General features: G+C 61.7%; 1 protein-coding gene across 6 annotated transcripts in view; it reads right to left on the bottom strand.

The window, feature by feature from the left end:
* Positions 1-836: 836 nt before the first annotated feature.
* Positions 837-16082, bottom strand: part of GAK (cyclin G associated kinase) — a 364833-nt gene continuing 349587 nt past the window's right edge. For 2 of the 6 annotated variants that reach the window (XM_044913056.1, XM_044913060.1), the window contains 12 exons: positions 15580-15697; positions 15159-15238; positions 11897-12090; positions 11032-11178; positions 10444-10902; positions 9822-9995; positions 9215-9325; positions 8501-8617; positions 4763-4990; positions 4159-4307; positions 3489-3665; positions 837-3402 (listed from right to left, as the gene is read on the bottom strand). In XM_044913056.1, coding sequence (XP_044768991.1) covers positions 3301-3402; positions 3489-3665; positions 4159-4307; positions 4763-4990; positions 8501-8617; positions 9215-9325; positions 9822-9995; positions 10444-10902; positions 11032-11178; positions 11897-12090; positions 15159-15238; positions 15580-15697 — 2056 coding nt within the window. In that variant the 3' untranslated portion in view covers positions 837-3300. The remainder of the gene's footprint in view (positions 3403-3488; positions 3666-4158; positions 4308-4762; positions 4991-8500; positions 8618-9214; positions 9326-9821; positions 9996-10443; positions 10903-11031; positions 11179-11896; positions 12091-15158; positions 15239-15579; positions 15698-16082) is intronic. The other 4 variants (XM_044913061.1, XM_044913057.1, XM_044913058.1 and 1 more) reach the window with 4 other exon arrangements.

Below are 16082 nucleotides of genomic sequence, written 5' to 3'. Positions count from 1 at the left end.
TGTTTAGGAGGAGACCCTGTCCGGGCCTTCCCCACTGCCCAGGAGACGCTCCCAGCCTGAGTGCGTGGGCCACAGGGCTCGGCTGGACACCAACACCAGACCGTGTGTGCGCGTCTTTGCTCTGCCCTCCTGGTGGCCAAGACACTCTCCTTCCGGCCTGCCTGTCCCAGCAGCTTGTCACCAAGACCGTGAGGCCCGGCCCAGGCTGCTCCTGGCAGTACCCACTGCAACCTCTGGGGTCTGCCAACATCTGCTGGGGGTCCAAGCTAGCTTTAGTGACGGGACAGAGGGTCCCTCCTGGCCCAGAGTTCTCAGCCCCACAGTCCTGGGTGGGGTGCATCTCCCAGGACCCTCTGCAGATCCGGGGACATAGGCCTGAGGCCCCAGTGGTCACCCTACAGGCTGCAGGGAATGGGGTGGGGTCCCAGAAGGTCTCTGAGGGAGACCCCAGAGTGAGTGGACTCGGCCCCATGGCAGCTGGGCCAGGAAGGGCAGGCTGAGCAGGGACCCCCCCGCCACTCTAGTGCCCTGTACGGCCTGATGGATCTACCCTGGGGGGACCCGGACTAGGGCCTTTGTTTCAGGGGCCCCAGGCAGAGTGGCCAGGCAGGTGACCAGGGCAGCTGAGCTGGACCCCACCCCTCAGAAAGGCCCCCAGACTCGGCCACAGGCACTGGAGGTGTGGGATGAGCGAGTATTTATTTCCCACAAATGGGCATCTGCCAGAAATGAGGCGGAAACAGAATTCAAGCCTGTTTTCTTTTCCTTTTTTTTCTTTTTAAAGATTTTATTTTTTCAAAGTAATCTCTACACCCAACGTGGGGCTCGAACTCGCAACCCTGAGATCAAGAGTCGTGTGCTCTACCGGCCAGGCCGTCTTCTGCGCTGGAGCCAAGAACACAGGCCTCGCTGCCCGAGGCCACGCTGCCTGAGGGTGTGGCCAGCCTTGGAAGGGGCCCCCTTGGCAGGGAGACACGGAAGACTTCTCAGACCATCCTACACGGGAACCACAGAGACCACCCCCAAGTTGCCGCAAGAAACACACAGCAGTTGCTGGAAGGAACGGGGACGAGTCACTAGGGCACAAAGACAAATCCACGAACACCGAGGCCAGGACCCCAGGCTCGGGGAGCAGGCAACGCCCGCAGTCTGGGAGCAGGCAGGGAGGGGGGCATGGGTCACACACCCAGCAGAGCATGGGCCACACACCCAGCAGAGCGGTGTCCCTCCGTGGCCGAGGACGCCAGTCACCGGGGGTGGGGGCATCCTCTGCAGACCCGGGGTGGACACGGGGTCCTGGGTTTATAGAAGGGGGCAGCCTGGGGAGGCAGCTCCTCTGCTGGGTCCCTTATGTGAGTCCGTCGCCCCCCGCCCCCAGGACCCATGACGGGCTGGCTGTACTCCTCACTGCAGCCCCCCAGTCAGGGGACAGGCCAGGGCACTGGAACAGCCCCCACACTGGGTCTGTGGCCTGGAGGCTAAGAGCTCTGTGGGCCGGGCAGGTGGAAACCTCTGGAATGTCACTCTAAGTAAATTAGGGCCAGTGCCAAAAGCAGAAACTAAGGGGGCGGGTGGGCTGCTGCAGCTCCCCTCTCCCAGGGCAGCACGGGCTGGGGAGGGGCTCCTGGAGGGTCTGGCCCCAGTGCCGGATCCAGAGCAGCTTTGATGTGAAATCTCTGAAGATATTTAGGCCGCTCATTATCTGTTGAAAGAGCTGGAGACTAAAAATAGCAGCGAACGCATAACAAACACAGGGAGCCTGCCCGCAGGGGCCTGAGTCACTCAGCACACCGTGGGGCCCCGGACCACCATGGGAACCCGTCACCTCTGCAAAGGGATGGCGCCGAGGCCCAGACCCACCTTCTCCCCGCCCCCCCATCCAGACTCAGAGCTGCAGGGGTGCCGGGAGGGGAGCGGAGGGGGCCAAGCCCAAGGGCCAGAGGGCAGGCGGGGTCCCAGCCTCTGGTTTGGTTCTGCGGCCACGGGACCCCAGGGCAAAAGGCCAGAGCCTCTCCTTCCTCCGAGCCCCGGGCCTCGTGCGCTGCACACCCACAGGGCTGGCGAGTCTCGGGCCAATGTGGTCACTGGCAGGGGAAGGTGGGGTCTGAGCTTCCGGTGTCCAACTCTAGGTGAGGCCTCTACCTGGGGACATTGGTGCTGGGCTCGCGGCGGCCCGGACGCGAGCCGTCCACTTGGTGTTTACGGGCTGACACCCAGGCCTTACTGACCGATGGTTCAAGTCCACACCAACTCCTACATCCCACCCATGCGACGGGACGCACGGCAAAGGCTGCCCCTCTCCAGTCCACGGAATCCTCCTTCTCTCCGGTATCACACTGGATTCCGCCAAAAGGGACCACACACGAGCTCCCTGAGGCCTGCAGCGCTGACCAGACTGCGTGGCAGCTTCGGCCCAGGCCAGCCCAGGACAGGAGCAGGATGACCCTGGGAGCTTGTAACATCACTTCTGACCAAAGCTTCGTGCTGACAGGTGCCCCCCCAAGCCCGCATACAGAGTGACCATGCAGGACCGGACAGCCGGCACCTCAACAGGCTTCTCATCAAAGAAAGCTCTTGCTTTGAATTTCCTCAACAGCAGCATCCGAAGAGCCCGTGTCTGCCCCCCTCTGCGGAGGAGGGACCTGGTGGGACGTGGACTTGGGCCAGCATCGTTCTGTTCTGCCCATGCGCAGTGACCGTGGGGCCTGTCCAGTGCTCACGGTGAGGGCCGACCCCTAGACCCAGAGCCACGCTGCCCGGAGGCCCACAGAGGCCCGAGTCCGCTGTTCGCCGGCGGGTTCCTGTGCTCATCTCCGTGGGCAGGGCCGAGACCAGCCTGATGATGGCACCACTGCCCAGAGAAGGTCACACGGCACCAAGACAAGCGTCATCGGAAAATAGTTTAATTGTGTACAGGCGGCCGCCAGGCTGATCACACACAGAAGGAGTGTTCGCGCACGGGGTTCAGGGCAGGACAGCTGAGCAGCGCACTCTACCGCGGGCAGAGGCCTTGGCCACTGGACAAAATGAAAGGAATCACAAACCGTGACAGTTACGGGGGGCGCGTAATCAACATTTCCTTTGGGACCAGAAAAAGAAAAGGAAAATCAGAGGCTTTGGAACGCTCTTTCTTCTCATGCCGGGGAGCGGCGTCTGTCGAGTCCACCGAGGACAGTGGGCACAGCGATCCGGGGTGGCCACACTAGCCCACGCCGTGACGGCCACGGACGGGCCCCCGGGGGTTGAGCGCAGCAGCTTCAGGCTCCGTGAGCCACACACACGGCCTCGACCACGACCGGCTTAGAAGAGGGGCCGGGAGCCCTGGCTCTCGAACTCGGCCCACGCGTCGTTCAGCTCCATGAAGATCATCTTGGCGTACTGCTCGTAAGGCTGCCCCGCGGCCTGGGGGCCGGACCAGGGGGAGGAGCCCTTAGTCCCGCTCGGCACCCGCCCCGCCCCATCCTGCCCCGCCCCCGCCCGGCACTCACCTTGTCCGGATGCACCACCAGCGCCGCGCGGCGGTAATGTTTCTTCACCTGCCCAGCGGTCACCAGGTCGGCCATGCCCACGGGTGTCCAGCGGCTCTCGCCATCCCACAGCACAGTGTGCAGGGTGGAGAGCAGGGCACGGATGTTCCTCTCCTTGCCCTCGGTCCACTCCAGGAGCTGCGGGACGCACAGGTGCTGCGGAGAGCAGATCGGGGCCTCTGCCCCCTCTGCCCCCTCTGCCCGCCAAGCCGCTGGCCATCCCTCCGATGGCTCCACAAACCACCCACCACACGGAGCAAGGCTCTGACCGTGAGACGCTCGGCCGAGACCCAGACCCGATGCCCCGGGTTCTGTGCTGACCCCACCCAGGCATGGTCGACACCGCTCCCTGGGCCTAGCCACACGCCGCACAGGACAAGACGGCCCCGCAGAGCTGCATCGCGAAGCCGTGTCCAGAGCAGCGAGACCTAATCACCCCAAAACATGTCCAAAAACACACCTAAGTGTGAACACAAGCACTGTCTGTCTCTGCAAACACGTTGGGCCGAGACCCTTTCGTGTCCGGGAGTCGGGAGCCTCACGAGGCGGCTGCTGGCTGGCTCAGGGTGAAGGCCAATCACGTCCGCAGGAGCCCCCCCCCCGCAGACTCGGGGCGCCCAGCCCCCCTCACCTTCAGCTTGAGGGGGTCCGCATCCCTCGCCTGCTCCTGCCTCCGCATCTCGGCCATGGTCCTCGGCCCCTTCCTGTCGGCCTTGGAGGAGAAGCCCTGGTCGGACAGCAGGTCCTCAAAGTCACTCTCCGACACTCTCGGCTTCTGACCTACGAGCGAATGGAGGCTTGGCCGACAGACAATGCGCCGGGGGCTCTGCCCATGGGTGCACACTGGGCGAGACCCACCGCTGCCCCAACGCTTCGGACGTCAGAAACGGGCGGCCTGCCAATCGGCGTACATCCCAGCCTGCGGCCTGCAGAACAGTGTCTAGTTCAACAACCCTTCGGGATCCAAGGACAGCCTCGTCCGTCACCTCCTGGGGTCAACGCGGATGTGCCGTCCCCGTGACAGACACGGCCGTGGGCTCCCGGACAGCGTGGGCCTGGCCGCAGCATTCTCTGCCACCCCGCGGGAGCCCCCGCCAAGCGAACAGACGCGGGCCTCGCTGAGCACTCCTTCCCAGGTCGGGCCAGGAGTGGGAGCAACAGCAGGATGCCGCTTTACGAACCGCTTCACAGGAAACTTGAAAAAGCCACACACCGGAGACCGAGGCAGGACTTACCGAAGCTGGGGGCGCGGACCCCCCTCTCCTCTCGGCTGCCGATCACACTCAGGTTGGCGGCATAGTTAGGCCTTGGCTGTGCACAGGCTTTGGGGGGTGGCTTGGACTGGGGGGGCCGCGGGGTGCCCTGGGCCGGGGGCCGATTTGTCTGCTGCCAGGAGCTGCCACCCGTGGGAGGAGGGGCTGTTTTGGGGCCGAAACCCCCAGGAGCAAATCCAGCAGGTGAGCCTGGGGAGACAGTTCACAGGGGTTGAGTGTCCGAACGCGTGATGGCTGCCGCGCCCTGTGAAGCCACTATGGACGGGGGCACTGCTGTCTCCAGGACTTCACGTCCACAGGGGCTGGGGGACAGCGGGTACGCGCGGGGACAAGCGCGGGCACCGCCTCCCCACTCACCCTCAGAATGCACGGCTGCTTCTTTAACTGCTGATTTTGAAACAGACGCACAGCAAGCCAAACAACCAGCTCCGGGCCCCCAGGTCCCGGCTGCACCAGCTGCCACGTGCACACCAGCGTGAGCGTGTGTGCACGCGTGTGTGTGCACGGCGACCACACACACGCGCGTGTAAGCACCAGATCACGACATTCACGTTCCCCGTCCTAGGTGAAGAATGTTCTAGAGACGGAATCAGAGAGTAAGCTTTGCGGTTGGTGCTTCTCACGCAGGACCTGCTCCTTTTTATTGCTGAGCAGCATTTTGTGGTAAAGACAACGCGGTTTGTTCAATCCCTGACCCCTGGGAGGACCTCAGGGCTGGTTCCAGTTTTGGGCAGTTACAGACAAAGCTGCTATGAACACCGCGTCGGAAGTTTTGCCGTGAGTCTGGGGTAAGTGGTTGCTGCACTTCGTTTTGCTGGAAACCGCCCAGCTCTGCGGTGGAGCGGCCGAGCCGTCTCGCACCCCCACCGGCACCTGGGGCCACGCTCCTTCCACTGTGGCCACGCCACGCCCTGGGGTGGCCCCCAGCCAGGTGGCCCCCGCGCTGGGCACAGGCACCCGCCTCCCGTGCTCTGAGTGGATGGCTTTTTGCTCACTGCCGTGCTCATGTATCCCCGGCGTCAGTTCCAGGGCAAACGCGGGGCTCAAAAACACGTTCTCTGCATCCACAGCTTGTCTTCCCACCCTTCAGTCTTTAGCGAAGCAAACCGTGATGACGACGTGCATCATTTTCTCCGTTGTGGTTCGTGTGACACGCAAACCACGCCCTGGGCTCCAGACACCTTCTCCTCCCCCAAGTGACGTGTCTCGTGTTTACACCTCAATCTGGAGCCGATGCTGAGCCGCCCGGTGTGTGAGGCCAAGCTTTAGGCTGCGGTCACTTTTCCGCCTGTGCTGCCCCGTCACTCCAGCGCCATCGTGGTGGGTTTGCACCTCCATCACAAGGCCGCTGGCGCGTGTGGGCCCACTCGTGGGTGCCTGCTCTGCTCGACTCCCGACACCAGGTGGTGCTGGTTTCAGCACCTACAGCCTAAGCCCAAAGCCGGGGGTGGGGGCGGGTGACTCCCCCACTCCTGTTCCATTAGAAATACTTCAGCCACTCGAGGTGCTCTCGCTTCCCAAATAAACGTTACCACGAGCTTGTCCATGTCTACCGAAACCCTCGCTGGGCTTTCCGGTAGGAACCCTGCTGAACCTACAGACCCGTGAGCACGGTCTGCCCCTCCCTGTGCCGCGGCCTGGGCGGCCCTCACCGGCTCCGCGCCTGCAGCCCCAGCACGCAAGCCCACGCTGCTTACCACCAACAGCCCTCCCTGCACTGTTGGCGGGTGCTGACCACTCTTGCTGGGCCCGTGGGGTGGCAGACCGTCACCCGGCTGTGGGACGGCGAACCAGCCTCGTTCCTGGTTGTGGTGCACGACTCTGTGTGTGCGGACAGTTCTCTAGGCTAGGGTTTGTTCAGAGTCTGCGTCTGTATTTATGAGGGACGTTGCCCTGCAGTTTGTTTTTGTTTTTGTACAGATTCTGGTTTTGGTATCAGGGTAACGCTAGCTTCCTAAAATCAACTGGAAAACTTTCCCTCCTCTTCCCATATCCTGGAAGACCCTGGGGAATCAGTATGAATTCTTGAAACACTTGGTAAAATCCTCCAGTGTAATTCTCCATCTAGGACTGGAGACTCCCTTTTTGGGAGACTTCCGAGAGTGAATTCGTTTTCCTCACAGTTACAAGGATATTCCCACAACAGCCTCTGCACCAACTGGGCTGCTGGGGACCAGCTCTGAGGACGCGACCGATGTCAGTGCCCACGGCCCGCGCGCCCTCAATGTCCCCGCAGGGATGTCCCCATGTCCTTGTGTGATCGTCCTTTTCAATCTGTCCCAGTAGAGCTTTGTCTGCGGTTTTACTGATTTGTGAGCTTTCCTGGTCTTTTAAAAAAACCAGGTTCTGTTTCATCAGTTTTCTGCTTCACGGATTTTGGTTATTATTTCCTTCCTTCCGCTTGCTTTGGGTTTATTTTGCTATCTTTCCAGACACCCTGAGGGAAGGTTCCAGATGCTGACCAGAAGGCTCCGCTGCGGCTGCGAACCCCCGGCTGAGCCGCGTCCACGTTCACCCGGTTCAGGGCGCCTATAACCCACTCACTGCTCATCGTCGAAGCACGTGAAGACTGACGGTTATCCTGCCGTTCCTGGTTTCCGGTCCATGTGGTCAGGGGACCATCAGAGTCTCGACGAAGGCCCAGAGGTGCCTGGGATGGGGTGTGGTCTGTGCGGGTGGTGCCGAGGGCTGGGAATACCGCGGGGCGCGGGGGCGCCCCCAGCAACTCCATCGCTGTGCCAACCTCAGGTCCAGCGGCTGGATCACTTGTCGAGAGGGGTCGGACGTCTACAACCAGGGTCTGAGTTCGTCTGTTTCTCCTTTCCTTCTGTCAGCTTCCGTCAGGATCCCGTTTCCTGAGGGCGTGTGACAGAGGGCCTAGGGCCCCGGTGCAGCCCTGAGGACCAGGCTCCAGCCTAATGATGGGTCACTTGGGACCTCAGAGGTCCTGCCCCCCCAACAGGAGGCTCTGGGCAGCCCACCCCGGTGTGAGTGGCCAGAGACAGGCCACGCAGGTGCAGAAGGCCAAGGGCAAACCCAAATTCCAAGGAATGCCCTCAGAGAGAGACGACGCAACCTGACACGCCAGGAACTACTCAAAGAAGGAAAGCCTCAGGGCTCAACGGACAGACGCAGAGCAAGCCCCAATGTAGCAGAGACGTGGGGCAGGGGAGGGGAGGCGGTCCTGCAGACCCAGGGCGCTTCACAAGAGGGGAACGAGAAAGTACACGTGCCAGGAGATTCCCCAGCACCGAGAAACTTGCATCTCCAAATGCAAGAGTGAAGGCTGGCTAGGCGCCATGAGGGGCTGTGGAAGGAGAGCTCCACCACCTGGGGCGCCGCGGGCCTGAGCAATGAGCCTTTCCAGCAGACACGGTCTCCAGCCTGGAGCTGCACCCGCCTGCTGACCGCCAAGGATGAGGAACCCGCTCAGATACTCGTGGTACTCAACGCCCCACATGCGTCTGGAGGAGACCGAGGGACCCGGAGGACATGTTCCCCAGAAGATTTCAAGGCCAAGGGCAGCAGACATAGGCGCTGGGTGGGGCATCTTGTCCACCCCTCCAGGGCTCCAAGTCCCTGCTCCCCAGACGGCCCACACATGCCTGACGCCTCGTTTGCCAGCCCCTGCAAGGGGAGCAGGGCCACACAGACTGCACCCTCCTGCCATGGGCCAGTGCTTGGGGCCCCACACGTCACCTTGGAGGCCAGAACTGAGGTCACCGAGGTCTGCAAACGGGTCCAGGCTCTGAGACTTGGTCCAGCTGGCTGGGGGGCCGGGGGCGGCAGGCTGGCCTCCTGGAGAGAAGAAGGGACCTGGAGAAGGGCAGAGGGTATGAGAAGGTGCACCCCCGGGACGCTCCTGAGGCCGCACTCAGCTAGTGTGCGCGCCCACACCAGCCCCAGACAAGGCCGTCCACGTCCGGCCTCCTTACGGAAGCTAATCTACCAACTCACATGGCTCTGACCCTGGAGTCCCACCTCCCAGAACCCATGTCACGTGTGAACGTGGTTTACGATGTTCCTCACAAGGGCGTAGCTGGAGGATATTCTAAACGTGAGACACTGAGGATCAGAACGAGTTACCACTGTGCACCCCGGGACGGAACACCATACAGTCATTACAAGTGTAGCTGTTGCTACATAAAGAATTCTTATAAATCAATTAAAAATACTTTGAATTCCAAAGGTGCGTGGGTGGCTTGGTTGGTTGAGCGTCTGACTCTTGGTTTTGGCTCAGGTCATGATCTCAGACCTCAGAACCGTGAGGCCCAGGGGCCTCCAGGAGGCAAAGGAGCCACGGGACACAGGACAACACAAAGGAGCGCTCTCAGGGACGCCCTTCACCGCCTCCCGCCGAGCCCTCCCGGCCCACACTCCTTCTCTGGGAGTGGGGTCCCACCCGAGACGTACCTTCCGCAGCGGGTGCGGGGGCCGGCACCTCGGCCCAGGCCTCCCACCCTCCTAGCAGATCTGGGTGGCTGGTGGAGGCCGCCATCTTGCCGGGCTCTGCCGGTAGATCCCCTGGCAAGACAGCAGAGCTATCTTGGGTATCCCCTGGTGGGGGCAGGCAGCCATAAGTCCCCTCTGTGGGAGGCTGGGAGGGCACCCTCTGTCCCCCCTCATGTGAGCAGAGCTGAGCACACGCACCCCCAGGGTCCCCCAGGGAGCTGCACTGGGCTCGGCCCACACCGACCGGCTTCCTTCTTCCTCAGGGGCCCAAGGACGCGTCCCGTGGTCACTGAACTAACCAACTGGACAAGGGAGTCAGCAAGCGGAGCCGCTATTCAGAGCAGCAATAAGGGTCTACACATCTTCAAAGACCTCCCACCCCGTGGCCAGCCACATGGACTTGTGGCTGCATGCTGGTGCCCCCAGAAACTGCCTTCTGCCTCCTCCAAAACCCCGCAGACTGCACGGTGTGGACAGCTGCAGGCTGCGTCACCTTGCCAGGGGAGGGGGGACCCCACAGCTGCCCTCCGTCGGCCCAGGGTCCACAGCAGGTGACTGCAGTGCTTACCCAAGTGCAGGAAGTCGGTGCTGCAGGCTGGGGGTGGGGCGCTGTGGGTGGAGGGGAAGGGTGCGGGGGCGGCGGCAGGAGATTCTGAATTAAGAAATTCACCGAAGAGGTCAGGCTTGGAGCAGGGCTGGGTGTCTGGACCAGACGGCAGCAGGAGAGGGTCAAACGGGTCGGCTGCGGAAAGACACCCAGGAAGTGGGCGGAGGTGAGGCTCTGTGCAGGCGCCTTCGGCCCAAAGCAACAGCCGGGAAGCTGAGCAAGTCCCATCAGCACCACAGCCCCTCAGACCCAGGCTGAGGCCGCAGCATCGACTCCAAGAAGGTGCTGGACGCCAGGACGCCCTTGCCCGAGACTCCCCGGGGAGAGGGGAGGGTTAGCCCTTCCTGGGACGGGAGAGCCGGAGGGGCCTCAGCAGTCGCCCTGCACAGCAGCCTCGGTCTGCGGCTGGCCCGGGTCTGCAGTCTGACCAGCAGGCCCGGGGCTGCTCCCCAGTGAGTGGCTGAGGGGCCGGGCACCGACCCCACCCCGTCCGTTCCCAGAAGCCCCTCCCAGGTAATCTTGACAACAAGGCCAAACTGCTAGAGCCCTATCCTCTGTTCCGCCAGCGGATGGAGCAACGTACCAGCTGCAGCTGGCCCTTCACGGGGCGGGCTCTGTGAGCTCAAGGAAGCGGCCGGGCTTGCGAAGAGCAGGGGGGCCTCGCCACCCAGCAGATCTCCGCGGGGGACCTCTGGAGCCGTGTCAGGGGCTCCCAGGAGGCGGCTGAGCAGGTCGGCGGTACTGGGGGCTGCCCCGCAGGCCTGCATGGGGGGTGCCAGCCCTGCCTCGGAGTTCAGCCCCAGGAGGTCGACACTGTCCTGCAGCGTGGGCTCCTGCGGCGTGGCCGCATCAAAAATCAACTCTCGCTCTTGCGCCCTCGCTGCTGGGCCTGGCGTGTCCTCGTCAGCCGCGTCCCTGCTCTCGGCTGAGAGTGTCGCCGCGTCCTCGTCGGAAGGCTCACTCCCACCTGCGTCCTCGGCTGGGGCTGACGCGCTCTCCTTGGCAAAGTGAGCTTCGGGGCCCGTCTCTGTGTCTCTCTCCTCTGAAAAGAAAAGCATAGCAGCCGGACGGCAGGGTGAGGCCTCGCCGGAGACCAGGAAACAGCGGCGGGCAGAAGATACACAGGTGAGGGCCAGGGCGCATCCCGCCACGCCCACAGCCCCCCACGCACCGTGCCAATGCAGCGTGTGGAGAAAGCGGCTGGACTCCATGCAGCTGCTCTGCGGGGACTCAGACTCCACGGGCGCGGCTTCCAGAGACCCCGCCTCAGCGTCGTACTGAGTGGTGGAGCCGGGCTGCCTGGGGAGCTCTGGCTTCCCTGCGGGGGGAAGGGCGCGTCAGGAACAGCCCGGAAGGCCTCCACCACCTGCAGCGGCCAAGGCCCTGGGCTGCGAAGCGTCTCGGGAGTGGCCAGGCCACAGAGCCGGACGCCCGATTCCGAAGCACGGGAAACCCGCGCTGACCACCAAAGAGGGTCCGGTGTGTGAGCAGCTCCGTGTCGGCTCAGCTGCTGCCCCAAACCACGCATGCACACACACATGCTTCTCAGGGAAGGGAACGTCATGCAAACCAAGGACGCGAAGACGACCGTGTCGCAGCCAGCAAGCGAGACCTCAAGCCCTGCCCGCCGTGGGGCTGCATGTGCCCCTTTCTAACTGCTCACGAGATAACCAACCCGGAGAGGGACGGTCTGCCCCGCTGTGCCCTGCGGGTCTGGAACAAAGCCTTGACTTCTTCCAGGTACACTGCAAACAGCAAGCGACTCCGACCTAACCCCCACAGCTGGCCCACGATGACCCCCAGGGCAGGGGCTACCCACGGTCCTGGGGCTCTGGGAGCAGCTGTGGAGGCCCAAACCCGGGAAATGCGAGCACGTTAGGCGTGGAAGCTGGTGTCGGGGAAGGTCCCAAGTGGGGGCTCCGGGCCCCCGTACGCCAGTGCACAGCCAGACACGGGGATGGGGGCAAGCCCAGCCCCCAGGAGTTTCCCGTGGCAGCAACACCACCGGCTGTGTGTTTGGAAAACAAGGATCTCACCAAATTTAGACAGAATGTCTTGCTGCTCCTCCCGGCTGGAAAACAGGATTTTGGGGTTCAGCCCCCTCATGCCGGTGCTCTCCCAGGGTGGGGCCTCCCGGCTGGGCCTGTCTCTGGGCTCTACCTCCACCTCCAGGTTCACTTGGAATAAATCCGGGTATTTCTCCTGAATGTCACACGCATCCAGGTCATACCTGCCAGGGGAGACCAGACGCCAGTCAGGAAGGACTTTCATGGGTCAGCCACCCCACATTAACCAAAAGTGAGCACAAAACAGTACGCGTGCTCACCGGGGAAGGCGCGCGGGCGGGGACCCTGGCCCTCACCCCTCAGGTCCCGCGATCCAGATCGGGGGGACCTTAATTGCGTGTTTCCATAAAACGACGCTGTCCACCCTGGCAAAAATCCCCAACTATTCACAAGTGCCCGTCAAACCCAGACCTCTGGAACGCCCTGCAGAAGGAGGGAGGGTGGCAGGGGAAAGGCAGCAGGGCCCACGGCTGGCGGGAAGGAGAAAGACAAGGAATGCCAAGAGCAGGGTTGCAGGCGTCACCTGTGGGGCTGGCAGTGGGGGCTGTGGCTGCCAGGTCACTGAACTTGAATTCTGGGGCTCTGTACCTCTCTAGGGATTCCAGCATTTCCCCCCGTGTTCCCTAAGATCACCTCTGATAACATGTTCACAAACCACGTTGCTAAGCCCTGTTCTTCAGCTGGGCAGCAGGCTCCCAGCCTTCACCTTCTCTCACGCCACCTAACAGCTCTGGGCGGTTACTTACCGTTTCAAAAGGGGCAGCGGGTTCCTGAGTGACCCAAGCTGTGGGAGGAGGGGCCCACGGTCCCCTGTGACGTCCATGTGGCACCCATAACCCAAAACGAACCACAGCCACCGGGCAGTGGGGCCACAAACGTGGGGGCAGACTGGGTGGTCAGTCTGGGTAGGAAAAGCCCGGCAGCCTTTTAAGTCTTACTTCCAAGGACCCAACGAAATAAAATCAGCGAGCATGTGTGACCCTAATGTGGAACGTCCGCTGGCTTCAGTCCTTCCCACTCCTCCAAAAACAAAACCACCTTTGCGCAAGGGGAGGAAACCCAACAGAGCAGCTGTGTGGGCAACAACAGCCTCAAGCCGAGCTCTTCTTGCTGGGGCAACGTGGGCAGGAGGGGAGCTCCTCAGGCTCTCAGGCCACCCCACACTTTCCTCCTCTCTAGGTCGGGCACCCACAACGAGGAGATGATGCAGGTCACCGCACCGCCAGGCAGGAGTGGCTCCCGTGGGAACCGCGGTGGTAAGCCCCGAGGCAGCAATGTCAGTCAAGGGGGAGTCCAGCAGCCAGCAAGGACCAGAGGAGGCCTAGACCCCCATCCACAAGGAAGGAGTGAGGCAGGGGTCCACACAAAGGAGCACATGACCTCTGCAGGCTCAGCTCCGGGGGCCACAGGGCCTTGGGGGTAGCTCTGGGGACCACGCTGGTGGCCACCCATCCCCACCTCCCCACCCTGGCTGGTCCCCAAAGATGGCCTCCGGGGCCGGGCCTGCCCAGCTCACCCAGCAGGTCAGCGAGGGAACAATGAGGGTCTGTGAGCAGGGCCATAACCCCCATGACCCCACCCTGCACTTCAGGAGGGCGTAAGGCCCAGGCCTCACTGGGTGGCACCAGGGGCCAACATGCTTGGCTCAGACACAGAAATGCTGCCTCGTGTCACGGATTGCAATTCTGCCCACTTAAAACACACTGGGGACCCTCCCTCGTGACAGAAGGTCTCATCGAGGATGGGCCTGCTAACACTGCTCCCAGTTCTTTTCTCAAGCTGTCCGGTTTCAGCCGTCTCTGCAAAATGGGTCCTGCCCACCAGAGACACACGCTCGTCTGCATCGATCAGGCAGCTCCACAGCTTTCTCCCGATTTAATCACGTGATCCGCTTCTGGAAGCACTGCACACACTGATGCACGGGCCCAAGAACGCAGCTCGGTCAGGTTCTGCGCTGGCACACTGGGACGTTCAGGCAAAAATGCCCTCTCTTTCCAGCCCCCACGAAAGTCCCTAAGTCAGAAGTGACGACTCCCTGGTCCTCCGGCACCCAGAGGGTCGGAAGTGAGTCCTCCCAGGACTGCGGGGGTGGGTCCCAATATTCCCTTGACTGTCTGGGTAGGATGGGGCACAGGGTCCTGGGCATGCACGTGGCGTCTCCAGAGCCCCTCCACGGCTCTCCTCTCACCACTGGAACAACACTTCTGCTCGGGTGGCTGGTGTGCACGCATGGGAGACAAAGCGGAAAAGACACCACCTGGGGGGCGCAGTCAGTCAAGCGTCTGACTCTTGGTGTCGGCTCAGGTCGTGATCTCAGCGAGGTGAGATCGAGCCCCGCCTTGGGCTCGCGCCGGGCGGGGAGTCTGCTTGGGATTCTCTCTCCCGCTCGCGCGTGCTCTCTCTCTCTCTATCCCCAATGCCCGCTGTGCAGACTTGTCCCGCTACCTGGGCACCTCCGCCGCAAACAGAAGGTCTGCACACACACCAGGGGCTGGGGGCCAGGCGTGCTGTGCGAGGCCCTCATGCATTACTCTAACGAGGTGATGAATCTGGGAATGCAAGATCCTGAAGAGCCCTGGGTAAGTCAAGGGGGTTATCCCCGACCGTATGTATTTCTGCTTTTATCTCTAACGCCAGATGGTGAACTTCTCTTAATTACCTCCGACCTCAGTGCCTAGCAGAGCACTCTGCACATCCCAAGTACTCTACATGTTAAAAAAGCAATAAACAGGGCGCCTGGGTGGCTCAGATGGTTAAGCGTCTGCCTTCAGCTCAGGTCATGATCCCGGGGTCCTGGGATCGAGTCCCGCATCGGGCTCCCTGCTCCGCGGGGAGCCTGCTTCTCCCTCTGCCTCTCTCTCTGTCTCTTATGAATAAATAAAATCTTTAAAAAGAAAAAAAAAAAAGCAATAAACACCCGTTCAGCTGTTTATACCACAGTCCAGGGTGGAAATGACTAAATTCTAGTAAGAAACGCACCAGGCCAGTCCCCAGGTCACCAAGGTGCACAGTGGCAGCCACCGTGGCTCAACGGAAGCACCACATACTAGACTCTGGGCACGCTCCAAGGTGGGGAAGACCCAGGACTAGAGCTGTGTGGCGACCCAGCCATGCGCGAACCACATCGCCCCACCAGGGTCCAGCGCATGGCACTCATTTACACGGGGCGCACGGCAGGTGGGCACCGTGCACCTGACCCTCCTGACCTCTCCCATGTGTGACACCCACATACTTTGCAAATTTCACAGTAGTTGCATTCCGAGGCACAAAGCCCGTGTGGAACTGGACCTGGAACATCTTCATGGATGCCACCTGCAGACAGAGTGTAGACAGGAGACCCTCGAGCTGGGGAGGACTCCACCCGCTCACACTGCAGACACACACTTCACAGCTGACAGGCTCTGACAGTCTCATGTACAGCACCCTCCCGACAAGCAGCTTCTCGGGGTCTGAGGTAGGGCAGCCCCAAAGTCGTAACTCAGCAGACGCCCCATGCAGACAGCCTCCCGCAATATGGGGAACTCCGGGTGTTTCGGGCTAAAATCCCCTCTGCCTTGGGCTACACAAGGCAGTTCTCGCTGAACACCGGGCCCGAGAACCCTCCACGAGAACTCACAGAATGACAGCCCGGGCTGGCGTGAGCGCCCACGTACCTTGGCCTGCAGTCTTCCTCCCAGGGTGGACCTGGCGTGGTAAATGATAATAAGCACGTCCCCTTGCACGGTTATGCCCAGGGGAATGACTGCTTTGCCATCCTCGATTTTGAAATCCCTAAAGAGCAGAATGATGAGGAAAGGTTCACTTAAGTCACACACAGCTTTCCAGAGAGCAGTGGTCCTGGAAGGCTGCAGCAGCCCGGCAAGAACTTCAAGCTCCCCTAAAGCACCAACGCTTAGATCCACACATCCTTATTTTGCTGGTCTTCCTGCCAGATTTTTCTGGGAGGGGTGTTGCTCTGGGAACTGACTTTTTTTTTTTTTTAATATTTTATTTATTTATTTGACAGAGAGAGAGAGAGAGAGAGCACAAGCAGGGGAAGTGTCAGGCAGAGGGAGAAGCAGGCTTACCCGCCGAGCGGGGAGCCCGATGCGGGGCTCGATCCCAGGATGTGGGATCATGAACTGAGCCGAAGGCAGACACTTAACTGACTGAGCCA

Source organism: Neomonachus schauinslandi, chromosome 2 (assembly GCF_002201575.2).
Source record: "Neomonachus schauinslandi chromosome 2, ASM220157v2, whole genome shotgun sequence".
NCBI lineage: Eukaryota > Metazoa > Chordata > Mammalia > Carnivora > Phocidae > Neomonachus > Neomonachus schauinslandi.
The sequence above is the reverse complement of the archived record's forward strand: the minus strand, read 5'-3'. Positions and strand labels throughout refer to the sequence as shown.